The sequence below is a fragment of the Mastomys coucha genome, unplaced genomic scaffold, assembly GCF_008632895.1.
Source record: "Mastomys coucha isolate ucsf_1 unplaced genomic scaffold, UCSF_Mcou_1 pScaffold9, whole genome shotgun sequence".
Classification (NCBI taxonomy): Eukaryota; Metazoa; Chordata; class Mammalia; order Rodentia; family Muridae; genus Mastomys; species Mastomys coucha.
The window spans coordinates 56,640,240-56,658,424 of NW_022196915.1; the positions used below are offsets into that span (position 1 = coordinate 56,640,240).

General features: G+C 52.5%; 1 protein-coding gene, 1 non-coding gene and 1 pseudogene across 6 annotated transcripts; 2 read left to right on the forward strand and 1 right to left on the reverse strand.

Moving 5' to 3' along the window:
• Nucleotides 1-293: 293 nt before the first annotated feature.
• Nucleotides 294-587, forward strand: LOC116085331 (annotated as a pseudogene).
• Nucleotides 588-3,456: 2,869 nt separating this feature from the next.
• Nucleotides 3,457-16,852, reverse strand: Pdlim2 (PDZ and LIM domain 2). 5 transcript variants are annotated; one of them, XM_031362236.1, is made up of 10 exons: nt 16,667-16,852; nt 14,273-14,367; nt 13,430-13,581; nt 10,910-10,979; nt 10,672-10,823; nt 10,438-10,516; nt 7,456-7,535; nt 7,159-7,286; nt 5,567-5,684; nt 3,457-4,012 (listed from the first exon to the last, which is right to left on the reverse strand). In XM_031362236.1, exons 2-10 carry the CDS (start codon nt 14,363-14,365, stop codon nt 3,835-3,837), a joined length of 1,050 nt encoding a protein of 349 aa, XP_031218096.1. In that variant the 5' UTR covers nt 14,366-14,367; nt 16,667-16,852; the 3' UTR covers nt 3,457-3,834. The 5 variants fall into 5 exon arrangements, with proteins under 5 accessions (XP_031218096.1, XP_031218099.1, XP_031218095.1 ...); XM_031362239.1 differs by lacking the exon at nt 16,667-16,852 and adding an exon at nt 15,737-15,901 and having other exon boundaries at nt 7,159-7,283; XM_031362235.1 differs by lacking the exon at nt 16,667-16,852 and adding an exon at nt 15,737-15,901.
• On the forward strand, nt 8,874-8,980 carry LOC116085432. Its single transcript, XR_004116545.1, has one exon. It is a non-coding gene; the product is annotated as a U6 spliceosomal RNA (small nuclear RNA).
• Nucleotides 16,853-18,185: the final 1,333 nt, after the last annotated feature.

Sequence of the window (18,185 nt, forward strand, 5' to 3'; positions counted from 1 at the left end):
TCCATCCAGGGCTGTGGTCCTTCTGTCTCCAGTGGGGAAGCCCCAAATTCAGGAAGCTGGCTTCCTCAAAGCACCGAGCTTGACTCTGGACAAATGAAGCGAGATCAAGCACCTGAAAACAACAGGTTCTGGTTTGGTTCCTTTCCTGACTCCCTCTCCTTACTAACTAGAAGTCCTCCCTGTCCACAGTCCCTTCATTTGTAGAATGAGGGTGCCAGCAAGACCTGCCTCTGGGAGGTGGCTCAGTGGTTAAGAGCACTGACTGGCTCTTTGGCCTTGCCAGTAGAAGCAAAATGACGAAAGGAACATCATGCTTTGGAAAGTGTCACAATAAGGCGCACACATTGTGCTGCCAGTGTGGCTCCAAGGCCTACCACCTTCAGAAGTCGACCTGTGGCAAATGTGGCTACCCTGCCAAGCGCAAGAGAAAGTATAACTAGAGTGCCAAGACGCAGAGACCAAACACTACCAGGATTGGTCGGATGAGGCTCCTAAAGATTGTCTATTGCAGATTCAGACATGATGTCTGTGAAGGAACAACACCTAAGCCCAAGAGGGAAGCTGTTGTAGCATCCAGTTCATCTTGAGGACTTCAATCAGTCATAAATGTTCTGGTTTAAAAAAAAAAAAAAAGCACTGACTGCTCTTCCAGAGGTCCTGAGTCAATTCCCAGTAACCACATGGTGGCTCACAACCATCTGTAATGGGATCTGATGCCCTCTTCTGGTGCACCTGAAGACAGTGACAGTGTAGTCATATACGTAAAATAAATAAGCCATTAAAAAAAAAAAAAAAAGACTTGCCTCTGAGCTGCGGGGCTGCAGACAGAATGTCTCAAACATCCCTAGTACACACAGAATGCTGCTCTAGAGCACTGGTTCTCAACCTGTGGGTCTCAGTCACTTTGGAGTTGCACATCAGATCTCCTGCAAATATCTGTTAGGATTCCTAACAGCAAAACTTCAGTTATGAAATAGCATCGAGGATAATTTTATGGTTGGGGGTCACCACCACCTGAGGGACTGTGTTAAAGGGTCACTGCAGTAGGAAGGCCGAGAACCACTGCCCTAGGGTCTCAGCCACGATCATCCAACTGTGTGACTTTGAGAGGCACTCTCCCAACTGTTTGAAGGGAAGCTCATTAGATGCTTGGGCCACTTAACAAATCTGTCATTTTTGAACTTACTCTCCAAAACGCAGGAAGAAATAAAACACAGTAGTGCCAAAGGGATGTGTGGGTCAGAGAGGATGGGAACTCACCCCGAGCTGGCTTATGGTAAGGATGAAGGAACCAGAGCCAGCCCAGTAGTCCCCTTTCACTCCTTGTGGCCCATACGGTTTTGTTGCAGGTGTGGATATAGCCATATCAATAAGCCAACTCACCCTCTCCAACCCGCCATTGCTTCAAGTGATTTTCTAAGCATCCTCAAAGACGCCAGGTGAAGTTCCTATCACATTTGGCCTCAGTGCTGGCTTCCCAGCAGCCACTGCTCTAAAGCTGAGCACTGTCTTTGGCAGTCACCCAGCTCTCCACATAGCATCAGTCCTAGTTCAGATGGCCACAGCTTTGAATACACAGAGCAACCTCTTGTGTGTTCCGGGACAGCCTTAACAACTACTGTGTTTTATGATGCCAGCCCCACGGTAGCTACTTCCACATCATCTACAGGAAATCGTGTGGGGGTGGGGGAGGGTGTTTAATCCTTCTGCCTGCCCACTGTGCAGAAGCCCAAATTCCAATGAATTCTTCCTGTGAGCAGTTTCCCTGCAGTGGGATTACTGAACACTAGAGGACACCAAAGAGACTACCTGTTTTCTAACCAGCAACTCAGCCAGACCAACTTCCCAGCCAGCCACCAGCCAGCCAGCCTTGATCTTTTCTATAAAAATACAAACACATCTTCAGGCAGGCATCCAGGCAAAGGGTGAGAGGATTACATCAAGGTATGAATTATATTCACAAGTGTCTAAGAAGGCAGCACGGTCTCTGCCAAGACTACGTTCGTTCCCAAAGCCAGTTAGCAAAGACTGCCATCGAGATCCCACCCTTCAAAGCTAGCTCTGATCCCCAGTGAAAGTAAGGGTCACATGTGTCACCTCCCCTGAGACACGCACCACCATCTGAAGATGTTCTGAAATATCTTCTGAAATTAAACCCAAAGGTGGCTGGTAAGTTAGACCCAAAATGAAGGTTTTGCAGAGAACCATTGTTCCCTACCGCCTCTCTGTTCAAATGCACCCCACCCAGGGCAGGATGTTGAACACCAGACACACACCTGTTGTATTTCCCTCAGATCAATGAAACCAGCAGATCAAAGAGTGTAAGTATGAGCAGACCAGCCTGGCTGAGAGACTAGCCTGGCTGAGACCCAACTCTTGGTGGGTGGTGGGTAGTACCTCAGAGTGAGTATTCTGTTGGACTATCTCAGTCCAACATACACATGCACAAACACCTGACTAGGACCTCTAATGGCCCAGTCTGATGGTTTCATTGGCTGAAAACACTTTGATGCATAAGCCTAACAACCTGAGTACCATCCTCAGAACCCATGGTAGGAGGAGAAAATCAACTTCCAAAAGCTGGTTTGTTTGTTTGTTCGTTTGTTTTTCAGTGTTTCTCTGTGTAGTCCTGGCTGTCCTGGAACTCGATCTGCAGACCAGCCCTTCCTGAGCAAGGCCACCCTACAGCTCTGGTCCAAGATTATCTTTGGTTGATGGATCATTGTTCCAAATGGAGCAAGCAGCCTGAGGGATAAAGTTCTTCCACCCATGGACATACCATCACTGGATCCCCTTCTTGCCTGTCCTGCTCATCTGTACCCTGGTAGCATCCAACTGAGTGTGGGTCAAGTCCCAGTGCAGCTCTGCCCACAGCTTAGTTTATGGAGTGTTTGGCTATCTTTGCCAGGAAGCTCTTCCCCAGTCCTCCACTTGTGTCTCTCTCCAAGCTTCAGAGAAGGAACCCCCCTCCCTCCAGATGTGGTCAACCATTTTTTTAAGGAGCACCTTTACAAAAGAGTTAAGGAAGCATAGAGCCCCAACTTAAAAGAAGTGAGTGACTGAACGTGGTGAGGCCGAGAGCCCCAGCATGTAGAAGGCTGAGAGGCAGAACTTTAAGTTTGAGGTAGCTGGCATACTGTCTCAAAGGTATGAAAAAGAAAAATAAGAAACAGGCCTCTGAGCCGGGCAGTGGTGGCGCACGCCTTTAATCCCAGCACTTGGGAAGCAGAGGCAGGCGGATTTCTGAGTTCGAAGCCAGTCTGGTCTACAGAGTGAGTTCCACAGGACAGCCAAGGCTACACAGAGAAATCCTGTCTCGAAAAAAAAGAAAAAGAAAAAGAAAAAGAAGCAGGCCTCTGCAACGAGGTGCAGAGCAGGTGGGACTTAAGGGAGGAGGAAAAAAGAGGGTACTTATAAATAAAGACTTTCTTCCCAGGAACAGGGAAAGAAGGAAGGACACTACTTAATTTTATCCACGTGTATATAGAGTTCATATGTTAGAAACTTCACACCATGAATATCATTTACCTCAGGCCCACCTTTCCCTTCTAGAAACTTCTATCCGTACCCAACCCTATACGCAACCTTGTCAAACATGGCTGCCACTTCAGAGTGTAATACAGAGAACCTGGCCTGCAGGAGAAAGGCCAGAGAGAGAGAGGAACTGTCCTCAGTACGAGGGACCTGACACTAGTCCCAACCCTTGGCCTCACCCAGCAAGGACAAAGGGGACTCCTCAACCTTAGTTTACCCGCTATCACCCTTCCCTGTTTGCTCTCAGTATGGTCGTGTCTGCAGAGTCTGAGAGTGCAGACAGGCTGAGCACCCCGAGGCTCAGGCTCGAGAGCTGAGAGTTCCAGGCATTGAGTAGCGCTGGCGGGCGTGCTTCTCACAGTACAACTCATCGCCCACCCAGAAGTGACCGCGCATCTTCAGGTTCAGCCCGCAGTCTGCACAGGTGTAGCAGCCTGGGTGTCGGTACCTCCCTTCCTGGATGCGGACTGCCTGGTTCCTGCAGAAAGGGAGAACCATTAGTTTCAGGACAGAGAGGCAGGACAGTTGGGAGGACCTGGCATGAGGCCGCCATTCCCAGGGAACCTGCTCCCCAGCCAGTCAGAACCTCAGACACAAATACCTCAGGGCACTTGGCTCCCAAAAGCCTCTCTCTCAGGAATTTCATTTTACCAACCCCCAACAAAGGATCAACATACACATGCACAAACACCTGACTAGGACCTCTAGTGGGCCAGTCTGATGGTTTCATTGGCTGAAAACACTTTGCCTCACCAGCCTGGCAACCTGAGTACCATCCTCAGAACCCTTGGTAGAAGGAGAAAACCAACTCCCCAAAGCTGTTTTGTTTCGTTTGTTGTTTTTCAGACAGGGCTTCTCTGTATAGTCCTGGCTGTCTTGGGACTCGCTCTGTAGACCAGGCTGGCCTTGAACTCAGAGATTCACTTGCCTCTGCTTCCAAAGTGATGGAATTAAAGGCCTGTGCTACCACCACCCAACTTTGTCTTCTGATCTTCACATGTATGCCATGGTTACTTCTGCACTCATACATACACTGATAACTGTTTAATTAAAAATAACACTGAGGGGCTGGAGAGATGGCTCAGTGGTTAAGAGCATCGACTGCTCTTCCAAAAGTCCTGAGTTCAAATCCCAGCAACCACATGGTGGCTCACAACCATCTGTAATGAGATCTGACGTCCTCTTCTGGTGTGCCCAAAGACAGCTACAGTGTACTTAGATATAATAATAAATAAATCTTAAAAAAAAAAAAACACTGAGCCACAAGTTCATACAAGCCTACGATCACAGCACTAGTTAGGCAAGAGTATATCGTTTGATGCAGACCCTGTCTCACACACTGACAAAATTCTTCATGTTTCCTAGGCTATGGCTCTCAAAGAGTGACCCTTGATACAGAACTTATAGCGTCAGCATTTCAAGGCCATGCAATCAGAACTGATACCCTGGGGTTAGTTGTGTGCTCTGTGCTTTACAAGGCCTCCAGGGACAGGGATGCAAGCTCCTGGGAGAGCCACTGGTACACATCAGTTTTCCACCGACATTCCTCAGAGTACAAGACACTAGCCTGTCCTGCCAATGAGAAAGTGGCAGCCAGGAAAGGTCAAGGCATTGCCCAAAGTAAGTCACCTGACTCTCGGTGTTGGCAGTTAGAGAGAGAGAGAGAGAGAGAGAGAGAGAGAGAGAGAGAGAGAGAGGTACAAGCATTTTTTTTTTAACCAGAGAATAGGGCTACATTATAATGCCACCCACTGAGAAATGAGTCCGGGATAGGGGAAAAAATAGAGCAAGCTTTCTCTAAGAGGAGAGAAGTGCTTTATCTGGGGACAGACTTCCAGAGCCTTGGGGAATATGTACGACAAAACAAAAGTGCTAGCATTTTTTCATTCCTTTGCTGAGAGGAGGGTGAGCAGGAAGCAGCCATTTTGAAGCCTTCATTTTGAACTGGAAGCCACTTGGCCGTACTGTCCTCTACGGTACTTGACTGATGGCCCACCCAGATATGCTCATCACCCAGCCCCCCAGTACTCACGAGATGTTGACGCTGCACTTCTCACAGGTGTGGAGCTTGGGTGGGGTGGCCGAGGCCCTGGAGGTGGGCAAGGAAGCCTGGGGACTCAGCGAGCTGGGCACAAAGGCAGGAGTGCCACCTGGGAGGGGCGGGACACAAACTCATGAGACCTGCCTGTCCACCGCAGAGGTAGCCAGTTGCACTCAGTAGCATTTAATGACATCCCTGGGTTCCTCCCCAGCACACGCCCACTCTGGTGACCAAAGGAGCACTTTCCTATGGGCCTCTATAGTACCAGTGGGAATGCAAAGTGGTAAAGGAGGCGACTGAGGCAGAGCCTTGGCGAAGGCTGATAAAGAACCCTGTCTTTCCAAAGCAACCTGGGAATGTCTGTGCCTAGTGTTTGACATAGACAAGGAGGTGTTCTCTCTCCAGGAGCCAGTCACGATGATATAAACAGATAATACTAGGTCATAAGAACATCACAGTGTCTTTGTTCAGCCCTTTCAAAGGACGTTTATATGCATCATCGCATCGGAGCCAGCGAAAACACCAAGATGAAGCACAGAAGCACTGGGTAGCTATTGTCCAAGCTTCAGCTGAGAGTCTGTGGCACCCAAGAAGTGACTTTATGTTTGTACTCTTCTCCCCCACCCTCCCTTCCCTTAGTCCATAGAAACGTCAGAGTCAGGATGGGAAGGATTTGTTCTGAAACCTTCTTACTTAGCCTGCTATGTTCCAGCAAACAGCCCTGCGATCACTACACACTCAGAGTTGGAACCAGCTGCCGGGGACCGGCCATTCTGCAGCTCCAAGCCCTGTTCTGCCAGCATCATCCTCTCTGTGGGCAAGACAGCACTCCTGTCTGCTGCTATAAAGGGCATCGTTCATGACGTCCTGGAGGAACAGCATGCATCCCACTGCTGTATGCACGGCTGTGGGAACCTTTCAGAGCCGTATCTCCAATCACTGGAGCTCCTCAGGAGTGGAGGTTGGGTATACTCTACACATCTGTTCCACGGGATAAACATACCAGTATATTTCCAATGAGCAGATGGGCAGCTGGCGGGAGACTCTACTGTGTTGTTCACAAAGATACCTTGCCTGGCATGAGAGTTTGTGGCAGAGCATCCTTTGTTCTGGCTTCCAAGCCCCTTGCCTCAGCATACTAGTTCTCCCTGACACCCTCCCCTGCTGCCAGGCCAAGCAAGCCAGTTTCTAGTGAACATAACCCAAAGCTCTAGTGGCTGGCCTCCGCGTTCCTTAGTGCTCCTGCCAGGCCACTGTCTGAAGGCTGTTGGAGTCTGGGATCTTGTTTCAAGGCCAAATCAAATCCCTCTTTTTCCAAGAAGCCCTCCCTGGAGACCCAGCCTAGAGTCCCTGCTTTTACCACTCCCTTGTTTTCCTGGTTCTGACTGGTACCACCCACCATTTTCTGAGGGTACCCAGTAACCCCAACCAGAATGTAAGCTTCTTTAAGGCAACTGGGGCCTGACATATGCTCCCCTAATCCCTAGTGCTGCTAAGGATCCTTAAGCTACTTCCTTAGTCTGTTTGGCCTCATTCCAGAGAGTCCAAGAGGCCTTACTTCATCCAGAGCCTAGAGGCCTCACCTCTCTCCTCAGCCTCCAAGGCTTCCTGTAAGAGCCGAAAAGAGCTGGACTGCCTTGGGGCGGCCCGTCCCTGGCGGTTCTCCTGCAGCATCTTGAACACCTCTGAGTCTTCTTCCAGGTCCAAACTGCTGTGGAAGAGACAACTAAGAATAAGGATCCTGGAAGGATGTTGGGACACACCCCGGTGCAGCCGAGTATGAGAGGATTAAGGGGCGGAGACTCCCATCCCTCTCTAGAAAACCAGTCCCCTCCAGACCCCTCCAGGAGCTCACCCAACTCTGCAAGACCTGCTAGTACCTGAACCTGGGGCTGGAGGGCCGTCCTGGGGAATGGAGCAGCACCCTCACTGCGGAGCTGCTAGGGCTGCTGTGGCCGGCCTGTGGGAGGAGAGCGGCAGGGAGGAGTCAGTCCACCCACCCCCACCCCGGTGGCCAGCTTGTTCTGTGTGCTTTACAAGATGCTGCTCTCAAGATCAACACAAGGGGGCGCCTAGCCTCCAACAACCCACTGGTGTCGGGTACCCTGTGCCCTGCCCTCATAGCCAAGGCACCGGGGAGGTTGAGACCCCATAAGGGAAGAGACGCCCTTGCCCAGATGCAGAGATGTTTGAGTTACACTTTAGGAATCCTTCAAGGAGCAAAAAACGCGGACGTCGGGTGGGGACTCCACACAGACACCCTCTAGATATATTTCACACACTTAGATCATGCTACCTGTCTAGAGATGTGGCCAGCCTCCTATTCCACAGAAGAAACAGAAAAAAAGAAAGAAAGAAAGCCTGGAAGCCAATCCTTTTGCAACAAGGTCATGGAAATATAAATGTGTAAAGGGTGTACTCTAGGTATAGACTGGGAACAGGCTTCTAGATTCAACAGTGAAGAAGAAATCCGGGTTTCAATGTCCCGGAGCAAATGCATGAATCAAGATTACTTGCAGAGTTTAGCTGCTCATAAAACCTAGGAGGTGGTGGTAGGGCTGGGCAGGTGGGCCCAGACTTAAAGGGTGGTAGGGAAGGCCAGCCCAGAGCTTGACCTGATCCTCTGTGCGAAGGGCATGGAGGGCCTGCCCAGCCCCATCCTGGCTCCAGATGGGCTTAACCCTCTACACATTTATATTTCCATGGCCTCGTTGTACGATTCTGTAGCGCAACACGGTTAGGGAGCCAACCAGACCAAATGTGCTTCTTCCGGATGGTCTTGGGGCCTCTGAGATGCTCAGAGTGTGACTCAGGAGGGAAGTGTGGACCTCTCGACTCCTGCTGCCATCTGCAGAGCCTGAGGGGTTAGGAAGTCTGGGTTTTTGGTTTTTTTTGGTTTTTTTTTTTTTGGTTTTTTTTTTGTTTCCATGAATGCATCCTTAAGAGCCCAGAGGGTGCTTAAGGAGCAGCAGCTGGCTGAGGGAGAAGGACAGGAGTTCCCAAGGGACAATTGTGCCTGACTCTGAAGACTAGAGGAGAAGAGGATCCTGCTCTTCCTAGAAGCAAGGAAACTAGCTGGGGCCTGCCCATCACCTGACCCCAGCTCCTTCTTTAGCGTACAGGTTTGTCAAAACACAAGCTCCTGGCCTGGTGGTGGCAGCACAGGCCTTTAATCGAAGCTCTCTGGGAGGTAAAGGCAGGCAGATCTCTGTGAGTTCAAGCCCAGCTTGGTTTACAGAGTGAGTTCCAAGACAGCCAGGGCTACAAGGAGAAATCCTGTCTTAAAAACAACAAAAACGTGCTCGCTTCAGCAGCACATATACTAAAATTGGAAAGATACAGAGAAGATTAGCATGGCCCCTGCACAAGGATGACAAGCAAATTTGTGAAGCGCTCCCTATTTAAAAAAAAAAAAAAGAAAAGAAAAAAGAAAACAACAAAAACACGAGTTCCTGTTCTTGAGCCCCCAATTCCTACTCTGCAGCAAGTCCAGAAAGTCCAGACTAGGGCCTGGGATTCCATATTTATAATAAATTCCCTGGGAATCTGTATATTCCCATAGATGTTCTCAGGGGCTGCTGCTGGCTTGATAAGTCAACTCCTAGACCACCAGCCTACATCCCTGTTTGCCCAGGCAGGACACCACAGAAAGATCTGCCCTTGAGCACCCATGGTCTGCTAGGCCAAGAACCTAGAATTTCCCAGAAGGGATGCACCCACCAACTGGAGGCCAGACTCCATTCCAGCTTGTCTCAACCCTCTGGGTCTCACTGGGACCCATCTTTCCCCTCCTAGAATCTCAGACCACTGCACCTCATTCTCTAATCAGCCCCCTCCCCTAATCTCCCTCCACTGTCCAGCAAAATTCCTAGCAGATCCTTCCCAGGCCACCCAACCTACTTGTCTCTCTCCCCTTCCAGAATTCCTCCTGCTTTTGTAATTAATCCCACACTGCTTCATACTTAATTGTTTCAAAATTGTTTGGCATGTTTGTCTTATCTCAACAGCCACATCTTGAATTCCTTAAAGATGGATCTGTGGTCACATCATCTACTCAGCTGGCCCTGGGGTAGGCACAAGGCCCAGCACCACAAATTGAGCCCCTTCCTTCTCCAGACCCCCTCCCCACTTCCTCTCCCCTACCACCCTCAAAGGCCCTGCTCTTTGGAATGCAGAGAACCTTCCACCCCAAAAGGCCCTGCTCTTTGGAATGCAGAACCAACCCAGAAGTAAGATTCCAGCAGCTGGGCCTTGTTCCCTTCACCCAAAAGGCCGGACATACCCCCAGCCACTCTGCCCCCAGCAGCTGATGGCCAGAACTGTTGTCATCTACTTCGCTGCCCCGCCCCTGTCCTTGGGGGAGGAGAAATACCACCTGGGGGTTAAGCTGTCAGCAGTGGCCAGAGGGACTGTGGGGGAGGGGGCCAGCCGAGGAAGGAGGAGACAGAAAACAGGCCAAGGGCAGCGTGAGGCAGAACCACACAGTCCCTCGGAGTCTCTCTGGGCTGTGCAGAAAGAGATCAAGAGCTGGGGTGGGGGGTGGGGGAGGTTGGGGGCTTGGAACAGGGAGGAATGTCTTTGAGAGATGCAGCCAGCACGGAGAGGGAGACACCCCAACAATAGCAGCAAAACTATTTCAGCCACAGCCCAAAAGAAACACTGAAAAGGGAGAGAGCCAGGGGCATGGAGGGGGCCAGAGTGACAGGAATGCAAGTGGCCTCAGCGTTAGCTAGCTTCTCTGGCTGGCAGGGCTCTAATGGACCTGTCACTAGGGGATGGTCCCATGGGCTGTTCAGGTACTGCCAGAGGCACCAATGGCACGGGAGGCAGGTCTCTCATCTCCTTCCCTTAGGAAGCCTCACCTGTTGGCTGGTGGGGTGGCCCGGGTGGGTCAGGTGCTGAGTAGTAGCAAGCCCTGGTGAGTGGGTCAGACTCTGGAAACTGAAATGAGGAGGGGAGTGGGTGTGGTGCAGCGCCCACACAGCCTGCCCCAGGGAAGAGGGGGCCCAGGGTCCCCTACACAGAACTACTGAGACTCTGAGGGGCCCGGCTCAGACTTGGTGACCCACTTGGCCAGGGTACCCAGCCATGCTCACCTACAGCCAATCACATCCTCTCCAGAAAGGGCAATTGGGCTGGTAGGGGGTGGAGTGGAGAAAGGGCTGCAGGGCCTGGAACTGAGAGAGGCTGGGCTGAAGCAGCCAGGCCTCTGGGAAGACTGGCTGTCACGGTGTGTCCTCAAGGAGCCCTGTGGAGAAAGGAGCCGAGTTGGCATGACCCTGCTGGCTGCACCCCTCAGGGTCCTGTAGCTCATGGCTGGAAGGCCCAGCTTACCTGGAATCTAGTTGCCAGCACTTCCAAGGAGCCCTCCCCATTGGTCTGCCCAGGAAAGGCAGTTTGGGACCTGAGGGACAACAGAGAAGAAAGAGACTGTCTGTCACAGGATCTTAGACTTCACCCTTCCTGAACACTGTTCCTCGGCCTGGTCTTTCAGATCAGCCAAGACACTTGGACGTTGGACTTTTAACTTTGTTAAGTTCAAAACAAATGACTCCCATCAGCCACCATTCCTCTCAGGTTCAGCACCATAACAGAGAGGACAGAGTTCCAGCAGAATGCTTGATAAATTCAGTTTATCAGACATCCCTCACATGACCCACATCCCTCCTTTCTTCCATTTCATCTAGACTGTCACAGGAAGAGCAACTAGCTGAGATCAGTTCTGAGGAAGATGGCTAGTTCCTTACAAATAACCCTTTTGTCTTTTAAACTGTGGAAAAATCAAAGCCTTAAGAAAGAAAATGAGGGGCTGGGGACAGAAGGCTGAGGTGTTAAGAGACTGACTGCTCTTCCAGAGGCCCTGAGTTCAATGCCCAGCAATCACATGGTGGCTCACAAGCATCTGTAATGGGATCTGATGCCCTTTTCTGGTGTGTCTGAAGACAGTGACAGTATACTCTCATATATAAAATAAATACATCTTAAAAAAATAAAGAGTGAATTTCTGAGTTCAAGGACAGCCTGGTCTACAGAGTGAGTTCCAGGACAGCCAGGGCTACACAGAGAAACCCTGTCTTGAAAAATCTAAATAAATAACTAACTAAATAAATAAATTAAATTAAATAAAGAAACAAAGAATATGAAGGAGGAAGAATTGTGGGAGGGGGTAACCAGGAGGTGGGAGCAGTGAATGAGAAGTGAAAATGTAAAAATAAAAAAATAATAAATAATAAAAAGAAAATAAAAATAAAGAAAATGAGTTGTCTCAAGTCCCACAGCCCATTGTTGGCTGCGTCAAATACCTGCTTCTCCTCACTGATAGGCTTGTCCCTAGCAATTGCTCTACTGATGGACACAATCAGTCACTTAGAATCCCTTTCCCAGACTCTTCCCCAGCAAAACAAGGGGTAGAGCCAGGCTTCCCTTCCCTTCTAAACAGGCAGATGGACGTGGAGACTGAAGCTACAAGAAGGCCCAGCACCTGACCTCCAGCTGATAGCAGCTACAAGAGAGGCTCCTCTGACTCAAGTGGACCCTCTCTAAAACCCCTCTGGGTAGAGCTGACAGGAGCCTAGAGTGGCAGAGCATTGGAGGTGAGAGGTGAAGGAGAGGAGAACACCCCCCAAGCCCCCTCCTGCTCTCCTGGGCCTTTGGTCACCTCCAAAGAGGTGGGCTAGCAGGGGCCTCTGCTTCTTCTCTGAATCAGGGTAGTGGTACAGGGCCAGGGTGAGGGGAGTTCCTGCCTCAGAGCTGCTGAGATTCCTCTGAATGGTTTCTGGAGGGTTGAGGAGGGGTCTTGGCAAAAGAATGAAGACACCCAGAGCCTTGGCTTGCCCGGTGTTGAGCCGGCCAGGCCCATGTCCCCAGTGGCCAGGTTCCTCCAAGAAAGACCTAACTGTAAGCAAAGGCATCAGCAGATCTTCCCCTGATTGCCACCTCCTGTGGATTTTGGTCTCATTCCCAGATGCCATGAGGTCCCCTCCACCCTCCTCCTCGAGGTCTCTCTATTACAAACACTCAGGGACAGAGTGGAATGAAGAGAACCAGTACCATGGCAGCCTGCCTCTGCAGTATTACCTACTAGCAGGGCCCACAGGTGAGGAGGGCTGCAGATGCAGGGCCAGAAGAAAAGCCAGGCAGTGGGACAGAGGAAGAGAGAAAAAGAGAGAGAGAGAGAGAGAGAGAGAGAGAGAGAGAGAGAGAGAGAGAGAAAACAGACATCCAATTCCTTTGCTGGCCTGCCCAGAGAGCCTTTGGACCAAGGGATCTCCCAGCATTCTTGAACTCTGACTCACTGTGATGTTCCACCTTTCCCTCCCGCAACACACAAAACTCTTTATGACTGTAGGGATCCGTGTTCAATGGCAAAGCCCAAAACAGTGACAAGAAGGGGACGATAAGCTTTGTTGAGTTGTGAGTCCCTAATCCCCATCTCTACCTGGATCTACAAAAAAAGCCACCTCTCAAATACAAGGGTACTAGAGACCCAGACTAGGGTACACCATGCCCAGAACTTGCCTCTCTTCAACCACTCCATGCCCACACCCTATACCATTCACACTCCTGGGAACCAGTCAAACCCGGGCTTCCAGGTAGTCGGTGCCAGCTTGCCCCACCTCACCTGTGGCTGCATGCCCAGCCTGGCGCCCACCTATGCCCTTATGTATGGTCACTGGGATATCTTCCTTGTCCCTATGATAGTCCCAGAACTAAGGACATGCCAGAAGAGCCTTGGAAGACTAGAATAGGACTCTACTGGGGTTGTAGACAGGGTTCAGTATGGCTGCCTGGCTGGCAGTGGGCAAATGCAGGAGGAAAGGTGGCAGGACCTGCCAGTGGAGGTGGAAGACCTACCGGTCTAGCTGCAGTCTTAGGGGTGAGGCACTCTGTCGGATCTTGCTTTGGGCCTCCGCGTGAAGCATGCTCTCTGCACTCTCTCCATTGATGGCCACAATGATGTCGCCAGGCCGGAGATCAGCTGCCTCGGCCTTGCCCCGCTCTGTTACCTATAGGGATGAGGAGCCAGATGCTGGCTGGTGAATACCCACCCTGGATAGGCGTATGCTTGAGAAGACTGGAGCAGAAGGGTCCTCCTGCTGCCCAAGAAATACAGAAACAGGGCTGTACACCCCTACCACCTTTTTCCTGGTCCTTCCTGGTCTGCCAGCTTGTCAGCTAATCCCTTACAGCCCCAACACCCCATCCACTGGCATTCAAACGTGGGCCTCCCAAGGAATGTGATGGCAGAATGTCAGGAACTGAGCTTGGGAATACTTCTGGATTGAGAACCCTGCCTGTGCAAATCATACCTTGCAGGTGGCTGCCTAAACACCACCCTTACCATGAATACTCTCCAGCCAGGACTTGGGCCTGAGCCTGGGTGAAAGAGAAACTAGCAAGCTCCCAAAAACGTGCAGAAGCACCTGTCCTACGTAACTACCCTAAATGGCTGCCGACAGGTGTAAGGTTTGAGACTTAGGGCAAAGGGCAGGCCCTGTCCTTGGTCCCCTTCCTTTCATCTAATGGCCCCTCCTGAAGGAGCTCCCACACACCCACGAGACAGAGCGCAACTGTCCCCTGGCCAACGTTGTCCAGAACAGACTCCAGACTCCAGAACAAATTGGGGAAAGTCCCCATGAGAAACAAGACCCCCTTGAGAGGGTAGCTAGCTCCTTATCTCCTAAGAACAGACCTTACCTTGGTCACAATGATGGGTGTGTGGAAATCTCTGCCTCCGCTAATTCGGAAGCCCCAAGGTGCTGGTCCTGCAACATCCACGGTCAACGCCATGCCTGAGGAAGAGAAGACTGGGAGGTGGGACCCACTCCCACAATACTCTCCAAAGCAAAGGGAGAAGACCGGTGGCCAGTCTCAGAGCAGCCCAGCAGGGCCTGGGCCTGGCGGGTGGTGATAGAGGAAGTGACTAAGTCCCTCCCCCTTCTGAGAGTTTCACTTCCCCCCACTCTGGGAGGCCTCGAAGACTCTGAGGTCCTGTTCTAGGGTCTTCAGACTAGTAGATCCCCTAAGACAGGCAGCAGTCCCACTGACAAGCGGCCAGACTGCCACGGGAGTGCTTGGTGGAGAACCGTGGGAAGGAATTTGCAGGTGGTAGGAGTAATCACACCCTGCCCCCCCATCGCTACCTGTTTCCTGTCCCCAAAACTAAGAGCACAAGATACTTCCTACACTCTGTATAGAGCTGAGCTTTCCACACAGGAGGACAGCAAGCCGTAGGGTGGCCCCACCAGACAGCAAGAAGTTAGCCAGGGCTGGAGCTGGCAGGTGTCAGACCAAGGTCTTCAGAGGGGCTACCTGGCTGCCTGCCCAACCCTGACAGCTGGGTTCAGATGAGCAAGAGGAAGCTTGCTGCCTCCTCTCAGAGGGCCTGCTGCGCCCTCTGAGCAGCCTGAGAAAGGAGGCCAAGGCTCATCTGCCAAGGGAAGCACGCCCACACCCACACCCACCCTGGTACTGGCCAGCAGGGCAAGTTCGTGATGCTGCCAGTTTGGCCACAAGCTTCTCGTCCACAGCCCCCTCTGCCCCACGAGGGAGTGTCCTTGTGGACCAGGCCCTCCTAGGATTTCCTGAGCCTCTAGATCTGGAGCCAGGAGCCAACCCAGGCAGGAAGCTGCAATGCCAGGCTGGGCACCACCCAGCCCAGCACCCATCCTCTGGCTGTCCCTGGGGAGATACGGGTCAGCAAGTACGTCCAATATCTCAAGAACATCAAGGCCTAGAGGAGGGAGGGGGGCTATCCAGGCAGGCCCGTCGCCTGTCTTGTCCCCTAGGCAACTGGCTTTCCCTTTCACCCAGGCCCAGCCACGGTGTCCCAGGCTGATCACAGAAAGACTGCAAACGCCCTGAGATTCCCAGACCTTTGAGCCGGCCAGTGAACTCAGTGCTGTGAGTGCTGCGGGAATTGCCTTGCTGTCAGCCAGCACTAGTTCTCAAGCTTGCTTCCCTACAAGGCCAAAATACCCCGGGGGCTGGGACTAGAGGATGAGTGTCTGGGTCAGGGGCGAACCCAAGCCACCGGGTATCCAGGCCAAGGCCGAAGAGAGGCTTCAGGGAAGAGGGGCTTTGGGCCGAGGGTAGGGTCCCGCGAGGAGGAGATCTCCCAGGGCGGTGGCCCGCGGAGGGTGCAGGTGGGCGCGCGCTCACCTGGCTGCCGCTTGCCGGTCGGGCTGGGCGGCCAGGCCCTCCAGGAAAGGGAAGGAGGGAAGGAAGAACGGAGGGAGTAAGGACGAGAAGCCGCCGCCGTTCCACCGCAGCCGTCTGTCCGACTCTAGGGAGAGCTCGCCCGGGGCTCTCAGACCTGCCTCCGCCCATGTGATCCCGGGGCCGCCCCTGCCGCCGCCCCTGGCCCGGGAAGCCGCCTCCTCTGCGCGGCTGAGCCCGGGCGCCGCCACCTGGCCCGCGCCTTGCGGGGGAGCTGGGAGTGGGCGAGCGGGGAGAGCAGACCTCCCCTCCCCCGAAAGCCGCCTCTAGACTGAGACCCTTCCGAGGTGTCCACATCCTCCGGACTGTCCCTAAGTACAGGGGGTCGGCTCAAATGACAGACCCTCCCCCACGGTGCGCAGAATACGGAGACTGCTTCCCATCCCACAATAGGAAAGGATCCCTCGACGCCGCGGTCCCCAGACGTCTGTGAGGCAACCGCTGGCTTGATGGACTAGGCTATGGTCCTCACGACTCTTCTGCCCACTCCTGGCTCCGATGTTGGTGCAGATACAGTCCTGATACCCACACATCTCAAACCTGGGCCACTCCTCCACCCTCCTATCTCTTCCCAGACGGATGCCCTACTCGTGGCTTTGTGCCGCCAGCGCAGTGACTTAGCCCCAGATACCCCGCAAGCCTGCCCTGGGCAGGGAGACATGCCCAGACCCAGAGGAGATGGAGAGCACTTGGCAGGGTCACCAGGCACCTCCTCTCCCACTAGTCTGCCTGGCATGGGCCAGCTCCAACCACTACCAAGGACCCCGTCTGCCCAATTCCTATGCCAGGCTCCATGACTCAGGGCAACGGGGGAAGCAGGTGCAGGCCCAGGGAGGAGGAGCCATCTGACCAGAGGGTCCCCCAGAGCTATACCTGGCAACTCTTGCCCTGGGGAGTTCAGAGCCCACGCAGCTGCCTCCTGCCTCTTCAGTTGTTCTTACAACTTGGCACACCGTAGCGCACACCTGTGGACCCAGCTGTAACCTGCCTGCCTCGGGTGTGAGTCATTCTCTCCGAGTTCCCCAAGAGGATTGCCCTCACCACCCTCACCATCCTCCTCACCCACAACTGCGCACCCGTGTGGCTCAGAGTCCCTGCACTTCCCATTCCGCCAGCTTGTCACCTCCCTGGCCCCACCTCCCACAGCCTCTCCTTGGGCAGGTAAATGGCTCTACCACAGACTAATTCCAGGGGCCTCCTTGGAGGGGCCCCTTGTCTGCTGCATCTGCTCTCCCTCCGCAGCTAGTCTGGAAACCTTTTATGTTTGTTTGTTTCTTTGCTTGTTTGGTTTGGTGCTGGGGATTGAACACAGGGCCCCAGACCTGTGTGTATTCTCCCTTTAAGCTCTACCTGAAAACCTCTTGAACAGCCCCCGGGGAGGCAGTCACTGTCTTGGGTTCACACTGTCTGATCCTCAAGTGCCACGGCTGCCTTTAACTGTGTGGTGTTGCGTAGTGTACTGTTTACTATTTGTCAACTTGGTACAAACCAGAGTTATGTAGAAAGAGGGAACCTTGCTGGGGAATTGCTTCCTTCAGACTGTCCTGTGGGCGTGTCTGTGAGGGCATTTTCTTGATGGCCGATTGATGCACGAGGGCCCAGCCCTCTGTGGGCGGTTCCGTCCCTTGGTAGGTGGTCCTGGGTGGTATTAAGCAAAGCAGGCTGGCCAAGCCATGAAGATCAAGCCATTGAGCAGCGTCCCCCCCACCGCTTCTGCTTGAGTTCCTGCCTTGAGGTCCTTTGATGATGGACTGTGATGTGGAACTGTAATAAACCCTTTTCTCCCTCCCCAAGTAGCTTCTTTTGGTTAAGTTCTATCACAACAATAGAAACTCTGACTCTGACAGTGTTTTATCAGAGCAACTGTAAAACACACACACACACAGAGCCAGGAAAAGCAGTTTCCACAGCTCTTTGGGGGCCTCAGTTCCACCCGCCCCCCACCCCACCCCCTCCGTGCAGTAATGTTCATCTTACTCTCCTGCTAAACACACGATTTCCCAGAGAAGATATTCAAGGATTACAAAGCAGAAAGGTTGGAAGATGTGGTAGGGAGCAGAGGCAACAGAAAAGAATTCACCGTCATCTCATCCAATCAATGAGTCAAATGATAGTAACAAGTATGCATTGAGCACCTACTGTGTGTCAGTACTGTGCCATACTGTCCTCAGAGGCTCTCAAGGACTGTTCCTGGTACAAGTCACATCCTTCATCTGTCTGATGCCATGCCAGCATCCTGTGGCTCTCTTCACCAGGTCAAGGTGTCAAAGTGGGCAACTCACAGACCTGCCTGGTGGCTATGAGGGAGGTTCCAGGACCTCATCAAAGAGGCTTGGATTCTGTGGGGGAAGGGGGGAATCTTTCAACCCTGAGCTGTTTCATGAGGGCACCA

What these genes read in the sequence shown, in the direction of transcription:
- Pdlim2 (XM_031362236.1), bottom strand. Translation starts at nt 14,365, where the DNA reads ATGGCGTTGACCGTGGATGTTGCAGGACCAGCACCTTGGGGCTTCCGA. An exon ending in CCCTCCAGCCCCAGGTTCAG is followed by an intron (nt 7,287 to 7,455) that starts GTACTAGCAGGT and finishes TCTCTTCCACAG; the next exon opens with CAGTTTGGACCTGGAAGAAG. An exon ending in AAGTGCAGCGTCAACATCTC is followed by an intron (nt 4,013 to 5,566) that starts GTGAGTACTGGG and finishes CCCTTTCTGCAG; the next exon opens with GAACCAGGCAGTCCGCATCC.